The 12,491-nt window shown below is 41.7% G+C and overlaps 1 protein-coding gene across 1 annotated transcript in view; it reads left to right on the top strand.

Annotated features, from left to right (window-relative positions):
* The first annotated feature begins 269 nt into the window (after positions 1-269).
* LOC120940623 (glutamate decarboxylase 1-like) overlaps positions 270-12,491 on the top strand; it is a 40,890-nt gene continuing 28,668 nt past the window's right edge. The window contains exons 1-4 of the mRNA XM_040353579.1: positions 270-420; positions 3,941-4,090; positions 9,802-10,044; positions 11,347-11,437. Coding sequence (XP_040209513.1) covers positions 390-420; positions 3,941-4,090; positions 9,802-10,044; positions 11,347-11,437 — 515 coding nt within the window. The 5' untranslated portion in view covers positions 270-389. The remainder of the gene's footprint in view (positions 421-3,940; positions 4,091-9,801; positions 10,045-11,346; positions 11,438-12,491) is intronic.

Raw genomic sequence — 12,491 nt, forward strand, 5'->3', positions numbered from 1 at the left:
TGCACAATCCTAGATCTTTGCTTCAAAATTAGTTACATTTCCACAGCAATGGGCATATATATGAGGATTTACAAAGTTGTTTTGAGGTCACAAAGGAATGAACAGAGCAAATGTAGAACTAATTTTTTTTTGCTGTAATCAATTCTATTTTCCTAGGAAAGTTTAAAGTTGCTGTAAAGTACAGCTGCGACCTTACCACTTTTTTGCTCCAGGCTCCTTTAAGACCAAGAATTAACAAGAAACTACAATGTGTGCTACTAATTGTTAGACACACCCTCAGCAGAAGAGTACAACAGGTACCAATCTGCCTTATGATCAGTTTTGTTGTGTTGTAGGTGGACAGGTTTCTGTAAAGGTGCTGGCTTTCTGGACGTGGTGTCTGCGCAGGAATGGATTTTAAGACTACTATCAGTGATGAATGTAAGGCTTCTTTTTCTTTTCTATTTCTGGTAATTTTGCAGTTATGTAAGAAGATCCCAATAGTTAATTAACCTGTTTTAGAATATTAACATGCTATAGCTTGAAATTTACTGTGGTTGTTTTGCTTACTTGAAAATAAGTTGAAAACCCTCCTATTGATTTAAAAACTTGTATGATGTTACAATCTATACACAGTAAATTGATTTTCATGCTATTAAAAATGTATTCTATAATAAAAAAAAAAAAAAAAAAAAAATATATATATATATATATATATATATATATATATATATATATATATATATATATATATATATATATATATATATATATATATATATAATTTTTTTTTTACTAATCTAATGCCTGTCTGTTGCATGACACTCCTCCTATATTAGTTGTATGATAAGGTAACTGGTGATAAACTTCTTCTGAGTTTGTACCTGAGCAAAAAATGTAATATCTGAATGGATCGTATATATTTAACTATCATGCTGTACCTGCATTTTTGATTGAAACTGATGAGTGATTGTGCTAGCTCTATGTTCCCACTGGTTGGTGAGATGTTGGCTTGGTCAGGTTTTGCCAAGAGTATGTGCATATATAGGCAGTGTATGGTTGCTTAAAATGTATAATAATAATAATATTATTATTATTATTATCGGGCATCTTTGTCATTTGAACCCCGGGCATGTGGCTATTTATGCAACTGAAATTCTTATTTTGTGTACTAATCCGCTTGTTTGAGGATTTTTATTTTATGTTCAGCCAGACTTAAAAAAATAAAATAAAAACATACACTGCATTGGCAGTTTATCTTGGTCCAGGTAAAAACAATAAGCACTAACATGCTATCGAGGGCACCTTCTTGCTCCCCCCCCCCTTTTTTTTTTTTTTTGGTCATTGCATTTGGGTCTGATTAGTTGTTTGCACTTGCCATTTCCCGTACAGTTCTGCAATGCAGGAAATTGCATGATATTTTGATATTCCTGCATAAAGGCTCCCTCACACCACAGTGTGGCTCGGTGGGTTTCCAGCACCACATTTAAAACGTATTGGGTGTGTGAAATGTTGCCGGTGTCACTACGTTGCCTACACTGGATAACAGTGCCGGCCCAAGACATTGTGCTGCCTGGGACCAAGAATGAAATGCTGCCCCCCCCAAAAATAAATCACGCCCACCAAAAGGCCCCCACATTCATTATTTTGTATCATGATAACTAAATGGGACACGTCATGGCTCTATACATGTATAAAGAGGACCTGTCATGGCTCTATACATGTATATAGAGGACCTGTCATGGCTGTATATAGGAGTATAACGAGGACATGCCATGGCTCTATACATGTATAAAGGGACCTGTGCATTCCCGGCGGCCACAATGTCTTTTGCGCAAACTAACCATGTACGCTAATTGTGTTTTTTTTCTTATTTATTTTTTTGGTACCAAAAATATGTAGAAGAATACATATTGGCCTAAACTGATTTAGAAATTCGTTTTTTTATTCTAGCAAAAAGTAAAAAAAAATATATGTATATAATTTTTTTTTTTGTTTTTATAGCACAACAAATAAAAACTGTCAGGGCAGTGGATGGTGTCAGCAGCGTTGTACCTCCATCCAAAAACCAGAATCCGCTCTACTGAACCCAACCCCATACAAACTGTTCACAAAGTGGCACTGTGCATTCTACAACCCTTTCAAGCTCCTTTTTATTTACAAAAAAAGCCCAAAAAATTCAAAGCAATCCACAGGCACCCCACAAATAGAGAAGAAAATAACAGATTAAATATCAGACAGTGCCTGTGCCCCCTCAATAGAGACCTCCATTACAGCAAGACAAAAAAAAAACCTTATGCCGCGTACACACGATCTTTTTTTCGGCATGACCAAAAAAAACAAAGTTTTTAAAAACTTCATTTAAAATGATCGTGTGTGGGCTACACATCATTTTTCGGCTTCTTAAAAAACAACAAAAATGTTTTTTTGAACATGCTGCATTTTTTAACAACGTTTTAAAAAAGTGTTGTTTTCCGGGTAGTAAAAAATTATCGTGTGTGGGCTAAAACAACGTTTTAAAACCCGCGCATGCTCAGAAGCAAGTTATGAGACGGGAGCGCTCGTTCTGGTAAAACTACCATTCATAATGGAGTAAGCACATTCATCGCGCTGTATCAGACAGAAAAGCGCGAATCGTCTTTTATTAACACGGAATCAGCTACAGCTAAAGCAGCCCAAAGGCGAATAGAACTTCCCCTTTAGAGTGCCGCTGTACGTGTTGTACATCACCGCGCTTTGTTCATCATTTTTTAAAAACTATGGTGTGTGGGCAACGTCGTTTTTAATGATGAAGTTGGAAAAACGTTGTTTTTTGGACATGCTGAAAAACTACGTTTTTTTTTTTTTTTTTTTTTTTCATGCCGAAAAATGATCGTGTACGCGGCATTACCTTCCAGGAGCCGCTGCAAAGATGTGTGTGTGTGTGAACCTGTTAGGGGATGGGGTCTGTAATACCACGCTTTCTCCTGCAAAAGCATCACTGGTTGCTAGGACATCAGTCAAGTGGCCCTCCATTCACTGTCTCTCATGGCATCGGTGCCAGCAGCTGGGTGGGAGAGGGAGAGTGCACAACCAGACAGTGCAGTGGCCTGGCTGCAGGACATTACCCCTGCTGGAGCGGGGGAAGAAAGGAGGGGTTTGCATGCTGTTTGGGGGTAGCTGATAGAAGGGGGGGGTAGCAGACATAGGAGGGGGTAGGCGACAGAGGGGAGGGGTGGCTGACAGGGGGGTTGCTGACAAAGAGGCAGGTAGGGGGGTTGCTGGCAGAGGGGAATGGCTTACAGAGAAGGGCAGGCTTACAGAGGGGTGGCTTATAGAGAAGGGTGGTCTGACAGAGAGGGGCGGGCTGACGGGTGGGTTGCTGACAGAGAAGGGGGCTGATGGAGGGGGGTTACTGACAGAGAGGGGGCTGACAGGGGGGTTGCTGAGTTCCTCTGCTTGAGAGGAAGACCAGAGAAAACCATTTGACTGCACAAAAGCACTGCTGGGAAAGGATTTAGAGATTATGTTGCTGAAAAACAAACACTGCCATTACTATTGCCCCATAAGCAAACCTATCATGGGAGTTTATTAACCACTTTAAGACTATGGTATGGCAGCTTTAATATTTATCTGGTGTGGGTGTTAGGAAAGGTAGGAACCTACTGTATCCTGACTCCTCTACCTGATATGATTTAAGCCCATTTTGTTGAAATGTGTCAGAGTGGAGCCTCATCTAAGAATGTTTGTCTGACCTGTCTGGTACCAATAAAACTTGTTGCAGCTCGGCAAGAAAACCCAGTTCAGCAAGAAAACCATGACCCACGGAGGTAAGTATAGGAAGAAGAAAATTGTCCAGGTTAGGCATGATATCTGAAGGGATTCTATTTTAGTGTTGAAGGTGAACTTATGCTTTAGTAAACTTAAGAATGGCACCTAACTTTCTAATTTCCTTTCTTATAAATGCATTTCTTGTCAACAGATAAATCTCTCAAGATGAGCAAAAATGAAGAGAATTATCAAGACAGCAAATGTCTGAGGGATACATTCAATGGTAATCTGGAAACTGGAGATAAATTGCAGAAGACTCACTCTGGGCAACATAATGACTTTTCAAATGTATTTGCTTCGAGTAAGTAGCTATCTGTAAGATCAATCTAATATTGTGCATATTATACTGTTCACACATGCCTGCCACTATTGGCTTTGACACCTGTTTTTTTTTTTTTCCAGATTTGTAGGGCTATAATGAACTTAATGAATACAGTTGACAAACCACACAGTTAAAGCTGTAACACAAAATAGTTTTTGGAGTGCTGCCATGCATTAAGGGCTGGCAAACGATGTGGGATCCTTAACACACAGAATGATCTTATGTTCTTTCAATCATTCCTAAAGTAACTAGATAACCCAGTAATTAGAACATCCAGGAAAAAGCTAAACCAGTATATATACCATCCAGGAAAAGCAAACTGCTTTTTATAAAACATGAGTCTCTCTCTATCTCTCACGTGTTTATTGAGCACAAAATATATTTGTACACACATGGTTCATAGCAAAAGATCTGTCGGTTCCAACACACATCAACAACGTACTATACAGAACAATCTAAAAGAACAATGACAACCCACATTTCACTGTGGATAAAGGAACACTCTGCCCCTCCCCCCAGACAGATGCAGAAGTGCGAACAGCAGACACTCTAATAAAACAGTCGGTCATAGACCAGATCCAATGGGGCCAGTCCGGGAACACCTAGCCATGGGGCCCACAGTTTATCAAATGTACCTCTCTTACCCCTATGTTGATCAGTTTTTCTAACTGGATAGTATCACCCTTTTGGGCAAGCCACTCCTGCAACGTGGGGGGTTCTGTGGATTTCCAGTGTCTTAAGATTACCTTCCGAGCCTGAAAGAGAGCTCTTGCTACCGCTTGCCTGTGGAAGTGCGTCTAATATCCCCAGCAAACAATGTTTAGGGTTGACAGGAATTTTTATCTGAAAGACTCTATCAATGGTACCCAGGACTTGTGACCAGTTTAGGTGGAGCTTTGGGCACCTCCAAAGGAGATGGATCAAATCTCCATGATCCCTACTGCATCTGGTAAATTCTGCACCTGACCTTACCCCATGCGAGCCAACCTAGCTGGCGTGTAGTGCGCCCGCAGAAGAAAATATAGCTGCGACACACGCTGGGCCACATTCAGAGCGCACAGGGGAACGGCCTGCAAGGCCTCCTCCCACTGTTCCTCATGAAAAGTTCCAATGTCCCATTCCCACAGCGACACCACCTTAAGAGGGTAGTCCCCGTGGAAAAGGCAGAGGAGCATAGCATAGCTACAGGAGATAAAGCCTTTATATGTGGTGACCTCAAACATATAATTGAAAATGGAGGTGGACTCCAGGGACCACTAGTCCCCATCCCCCTGGGGCCTGACCGCATGCCAAAGCTGCATGTAGTAAAAGTGCATTGTAGCCGGGAGCCTGAAGGCCTCTCTAAGCTCCGATAAAGGCCTCAGCTTTCCCCCTCGGAAAATACGAGTCAAAGGAGATATACCAAATTGTAGCCACCTGGTGCCATATGGTAATTTTGCCAGTTCTGGGAAGTGGTTGTTATACCATATGGGGCTATATTTAGTGATTCCCTGTACCCCCTGCATTGTCCTCACCTTAGTCCAAACTTTTTGCATTCGGACATAAGTGGGGAATAACCTATAGGATTTGGTAAAGTATAGGGCCTCCAGACCATCCACCACCCCGACCCTGTTGTAAATCTGAGTAGTGCGGGAGTCTATCAAGTTCAAGTGTTGCTCTCGCAGGGGGTGTGCTGCCCTCGCTATATGCTGCCAGGTGTGCAGCCAGATAGTAAAGCCAAGGGTTGGGCAACGCCAGCCCTCCAGCGTCTTTCGGGCGCTGCAGCTGTTCCAATTTGATTCTGGCTGGTTTTGACTGCAAGAGGAGTGACCAGAAAACCGAGTTTATAATACAGATTTTTTTCTGAGGGATGACCATAGGGGTGTTGTCAGGAATATCCTAAGCATACTTCATACTTTGCTTAATCGCTGTCGAGATAGGGTTAGGTCAAATTGAGTCCAATATATTCTAACGGTCGGGGAGTTACCTGTATGCCCAAATATCTAAGAGAGCCTGAAAGTGGAATGTCCTGTATGGTCAGCACAGAGGGATCAGGCGTCGCATCCAGCAACATAAGAGGATTTAGTCAAATTAATGACTAAACCAGAGTATGTCCCAAACTCTCATGACCTTCATAGCCTCCCGAAGAGAAGTGGACATATCGCCAAGGAACAGCATCGTATCATCGGCATACAACATTATCTTTTCATGGAGTTCCCTGTATCTGAATGCCTTTATATATGGGTTGGAGCAGATCATGGCAGCCAGCGGCTCAATGGCCAGGGCAAACAGAGGGCAACCCTGCCTGCTCATTCTGTATAGTTTAAAACTAGGGGATAACTGCCTCCCTCCCTGATGTGTGCCACCGGTGAGCAATATAGCAACTGAACCCATGAGATGAACCCATCTCCAAACCCAAATTTGTGCATAAGTGCCCAGAGATATTCCCATTTCACGCTATCAAAAGCTTTGTGGGGATCAAGGGACAGTTATCCGCTGGAGACTGGATAATAATAAAAAGTTGGCGCAAGTTGATGGCCATCAATTTCTGGGGCATAAATCCGGATTCATCCGAATGGATAATCGAGGAGATCACCGGTATTGACGTAGCGCCAAGACTTTCCATTTCAGCTAATTTAAAAAAAAATTGCAGACCCCTGGCCGAAGTCCCCCTCAAATGATTTAACACTGAACTAATAAACCCACTCTTATGCCGCTTGCACACGATCAGTCCACCTGATGAGAAAGGACCGAAGGACCGTTGTCATAGGTTAACCGATGAAGCTGACTGATGGTCCGTCGCGCCTACACACCTTCGGTTAAAAAAACGACCGTGTCAGAACGCGGTGACGTAAAACACAAGGTGCTGAATAAAGTTCAATGCTTCCAAGCATGCGTCGACTTCTGAGCATGCGTGGATTTTTAACCGATGGTTGTGCGTACTAACGTTGGCTTTTTTTTTTTTTTTAACCAAAGGTTTAAAAACCTATGGGGCCTACACACGATCGGTATGGACCGATGAAAACGGTCCATCAGACCGTTATCCTCTGGTTAACCGATCGCGTGTACGAGGCCTTAAAGTCCAGCATGCACTAGAGGGAGCCAAACTCAAACATAAAACAAACTGTCTCTCAATGATAACTATAGTAGCAAATCTTGGCTACGTGTAAAAAAAAGAAAATGTGTCTATTAAAGGATCACTAAAGAGAATCTTTTTTTTAAAATAACAAACATGTTATACTTGCCTCCACTGTGCAGCTCGTTTTGCACAGAGTGGGCCCGAACCTGGTCTTCTGGGGTCCCTAGGCAGCTGTCTCGGCTCCCCCGCAAGAACTTTCCAACTTTATGCGAGCTCTCTCGCATGGTGGAAAGTTCTTGCGGGCACGCTCCCGTGATACAGCCGGTGGCTATAGCCGCTGACTGTATCACTAGGCCTTGTGGCGCATCATTGGAAATGATTGACAGCAGCGTGTAGTGAAGTCATGTCCAATAGAGAACCATAAGATCCAAAGTAGTGATATAAATAGATAATTGATATTTAGGTATTAGTATGATGACTCTAAATTATATTCCGCAGCAACACACCAGGCTCTCCAGAGAGTGCATTTATTTGACTTCCAATACAGAACAAAGTCCAAATTCCACAGATGATACAAATCCAACAGAGTAATTCAAAATCCTATTTGACTAGATCAGTTCTAGACCTGTGCCATATTCAGAGAATATTCAGAGATTATTCTGAGAGTAACTAGACTGACCTCCAGAATAATATTCCGTATCCACTGAATAGCTGAGCAATTTGATTGGCCGTCTTTGATCTACATCCTGTCTTTCAGAGTGACAGATAATGACCCCAGCCGGAGACGGCTTCAATCATCACATATTCCTAATTTTGCATTCTTGCATACTAACAAGCTTCCTCTGACATGTGTAAATTAGATTACAGATACAAAGGTGGCCTGAGCACATCAGTCATTATCTGTCCCATTTGATATGCGTAGTAAATCTTGTTTGGCCCCTAACTCCTTTTTGATATGTGTAATATGTGACCTGAGTACAGGTTTGATGTATAAAATAGACTTATCCTGGACCTTTGCATATTGACAATCGACAAGCCTCTTTTGATGTGTAACATGTAATTATTTTAACAGGTACCAAATGTCAACTGAAGTCTGGCCAATTTTGGACTACATAATACTAATATGTATATAATATCCCACATAAATCGTCCAACATATTACAACATATACCCCTACTTGGATCGGTTCGAATCAGAATCGATTGACAACCAAACTGCTCAGACATCCCTGGCTCTTAAGGTTTTCCTTATTTTTCTGAATTGTCCTTAATTGTCTTATATCACAATATAAACCAAACAAAAAACATATTAATACAAATTGAATAAACAGAAAAATTATGGAAAGAGTTCTCAATAGCGGGTGAGTAAAAGTGTTATTGGGTTTGCTCCACCAAGGCTCCTGAAATTCCTTAGCAATTTTATTAGAACTGATGAGGTTTTCCTTCACCAGTTCTTGTAAGTCTATAATTTTCCTACTACCCCTCTTAAAGAATATATCCAATTCAACTGTAAGTGGTGGTATTTTCTTAAATAAAGGAGAAATCATAGAGTCCCATTTGCCAAGATCAGTTTGCTCAATGTCCATAGATACTTGATTCATCTGGATATTGGCTCGATTATATGTGTAGGTATATATGGCACAATATATTGTATTGCATTACCATATTGACCAGGAATTCAGTTGAACTGTCCAAGCCAGCTGAATGCTAACATATCAAAGGTACAGAAGACCCTTAGATGTGTTAATCTTATGCAAGACTACCTAGGTGTGTGTGAGGTATGGCCCGTTAATCTCAAAGGTTATATTGTTTACATACGTTAGGAATTATTTATTGATGGTAATTAGACTTGAGGGGATATTCATTCATGGGAAACATTTGGTTGGGGCCATTATCTGTCACTCTGAAAGACAGGATGTATTTCAGACGGCCAATCAAATTGCTCAGCTATTCAGTGGATAGGGAATATAATTCTGGAGGGCAGTCTTGTTACTCAGAATATTCTCTGAATATGGCACAGGTCTAGAACGGATCTAGTCAAATGGGACTTTGAATTACTCTGTTGGATTTTTATCATCTGTGGAACTTGGACTTTGTTCTGTATTGGAAGTCAAATAAATGCACTCTCTGGAGAGCCTGGGGTGTTGCTGCGGAACATAATTTATAGTCCTACTAATACCTAAATATCAATTATCTACCCGGACTCCACTATACATGATATCACTACATTGGATCTTATGGTTCTGTGTTGGATTTGACTTCACTATAAAGCACGAGCCAATGGCTGAGCTGCTTCCAATCAACCAATGAATGAGCCGAGAAGCCGACCAAGAAGCCTGCTTGTTCAAGGCACAGGACTTTCGAAGGGTCAGGTAAGTAAACGGGGGGGGGGGGGGGGGCTCTAATGCTGAGATGTTTTTCACCTTAATGCATAGAGTGCATTAAGGTGAAAAAAATCATAAAATCATACCTTTACAACCCCTTTAAAAAACATTTAAGAGGACTATACTGATGAAAAAGTCCAAAACTAGCTATTCTTGCACAGATTTTTTGTTTTTAATTGTGTGTGTGTTGTAAGAGCAATAAGATTTGATGTTTGTTTTTCACTTTTTTTTCTGATGTTTGGTTTACAGGCTTACTCCCTGCAGGAAATGGCGAAAGATATACTGAAGACTTTCTGTTGGATGTTTTCAATATTCTCTTCAATCATATTAAAAAAACTTTTAATGGGAAAAGCAAAGTTCTTGACTTCCACCATCCTCACCAGCTGCTGGAAGGTTTGGAAGGATTTAACTTGGAACTTTCAGATGAGCCGGAGCCTCTGGAGCAGATTCTTGTAGACTGTAGCGATACCCTAAAATATGGTGTTAAAACAGGTATTGGGCTCCTGCTTTTGACCATTTTTTTTTACTTTCCCAAAATGGGTATTTGCTGTATTCCATGGAATTCTGTTTGGTTCCAATACCTTGCTACATTGAACATAAGTCCTCTTCCATTATTTTAACTAAACTGAATAAAGATGTAATTTCATTACTGGATATAGCTGCTTTATATTTATACAACAGAGAAATCAAATTCAAGATTTCAAATATAAGCAAACATATTCAAAAGCAACTTCAATGCGCAGTACTAGTTGTGTAATAATGTGCTTCCATTCACCCATCAACCATGGAATGCTGTATCCTGAGGGATGCTAGAGTTGTTAACATCTCTTAATTACCCCAGATTATTATTCAGTCCTGTGATACTTTTAATGACAATTACTCAGCCATGCAACACTGTACACAAATACATTTTACATAATTTTTGAGCCCACTAGAAATTTATTTTGGTGCTATAACAGATTTCTCTTACAGTAAAAGAGCCAGGACAGTACAAAGGTGGAAAAAATATGTTTCATGGTAATGGTGCTCTACAGATCCTACAGACAGAAAGGTGAAGGAGAAGTTTAGGTCAGAGTGGGAAGATGGAGATGCAGGGGGTTATAGGTATATGCGCAGGATAAGAAAAGTGTAGCGTTAACATACAACCACTCTGATCGGCTCTGTACACTGTGACTATGATTTGAACCAGGCCCGTCGGAATGCGACAGGCAAAGCAAGCGAACTGACAGGGGCCCCAGCAGGGAGGGCCCTTGCCGTACCGCTGCGTCCTCCTGCAGTCCGGTCGGCCGTGTACCATAACCGCGCGGTACAGGAGATTCAGGTTCCTGTTCCCGGCCGGACTGACAGGAAGTGCACACACTGAGTGTTCACTTCCTTTCAGTCCGGCCCCGGGAACAGCAAACTGTCTAAATCACCTGTACCGCGCGGTTATGGTACACGGCCGACCGGACTGCAGGAGGACGCATCGAAGGGGGGAAAAAAAACACAAATATTTGTTGGGCTATATTCAAGTCAAATGTTATCCTTCCATAGCCCCATGTGAAATTATCTATAAAAAGATTGCGAGGGGGGGAAAAAAAACATCCCCTCTGGGCGATCACTATAAAACTGTTTGTAGCAGACTGTTTAAAAGTAATATTCTCTTGGCAAAAGTGCCATCCCCCTTCAGTATGGTAAGGATGTACCATGTTGTAGTGTACAATGTTAGGCAAGCTGCATAACTGCAGAGAATTTTTTATATATGGGTACTGCAGGATCACTTTTATATTTAAAATGTTTTATATTTCTTTTCAGGCCATCCTCGTTATTTTAACCAACTTTCTAGCGGACTTGACATGATTGGCCTCGCTGGTGAATGGCTGACAGCAACTGCAAACACAAACATGTATGTAGCAATGGTGTGTGTGTGTTTTGACCCCCACCCCCATTCTTGTGTAGCGTCCTCTACCATAGGTGTTGGCGTGAGGTTTTTGTGTGATGGCTGCCAGGCAGGTACATTTAGGCAGGCCTATGCTCCATGCTAGGCCTGCTTGTTTTGATCTGGGGGGCAGGGAGTGGTTTGTGTAGTAGTGGGTGTGAACACCTGTGCCTCAGATCTTGGGCACCTTCCCTGCTTCCAAGGAGAATGTTCTGGAAGAGGGGCAGGGCTGGGAATTGGAGTAACAGGGAGCTCATGTGAGGAGCCCTGACCAATCCCCAATTGGAATTGGCAGGGGGCCGGCCTCCTACATAAGCTCAGGTCCAGCCCAACTGGACCTCGGCAGAGGAGCTGGCGAGCTGGGAGGAAGCCTCTCTCCTTACACAGTCCTAGAGGAGGTGTTCTGAAACATGACTGTTCATTGTCTCCTGGAGAGTGATGTACGAAGGTCTGGCAGCAGGATAAATATGGTGGGTGTTGGTAACCAGTAGCAACCATCCGCTCCACCTGCATATTTGTTTAATATTTCTGCAAATATCGAAATTAAAAAAATATTAACATTTCTATATTGAACATCCTTTATGGATTTAGGCATGGAACAGGTATTTGACATTTCTGACATTTTAGGCATGGAACGTGTGAGCATATGAACACGGCTCTATTTATTGACTGGCAATGTTTATTTCTGCACTTGTCCACATCCTGTTTTGAATGACTGCTCCATCCATACTTAGATGCAGCAAAGCCTGATTAGCTGCTTGAAGTGGAATTGTGAGCTGAATCTGTAAGCCGCAGATCATCACCAGGGCTGAACTGGAAATTAAATCCTGCCCTGGAAATTTCATAACAGCCCCATAGCATTTTCTTACCAGCCCAACAGCAAATGTCATTATTTTATTTTCTTAAAAGGGAAAACCATACATTTTAAAGCACAGAGACCACCTTCTGCAGAAACACTATTGTAAAAGGGGGGGGGGGGTAGTTACTGATATAAGGGGGAAACCTTTATATCAATTACCCT

Source organism: Rana temporaria, chromosome 5, assembly GCF_905171775.1.
Source record: "Rana temporaria chromosome 5, aRanTem1.1, whole genome shotgun sequence".
NCBI lineage: Eukaryota > Metazoa > Chordata > Amphibia > Anura > Ranidae > Rana > Rana temporaria.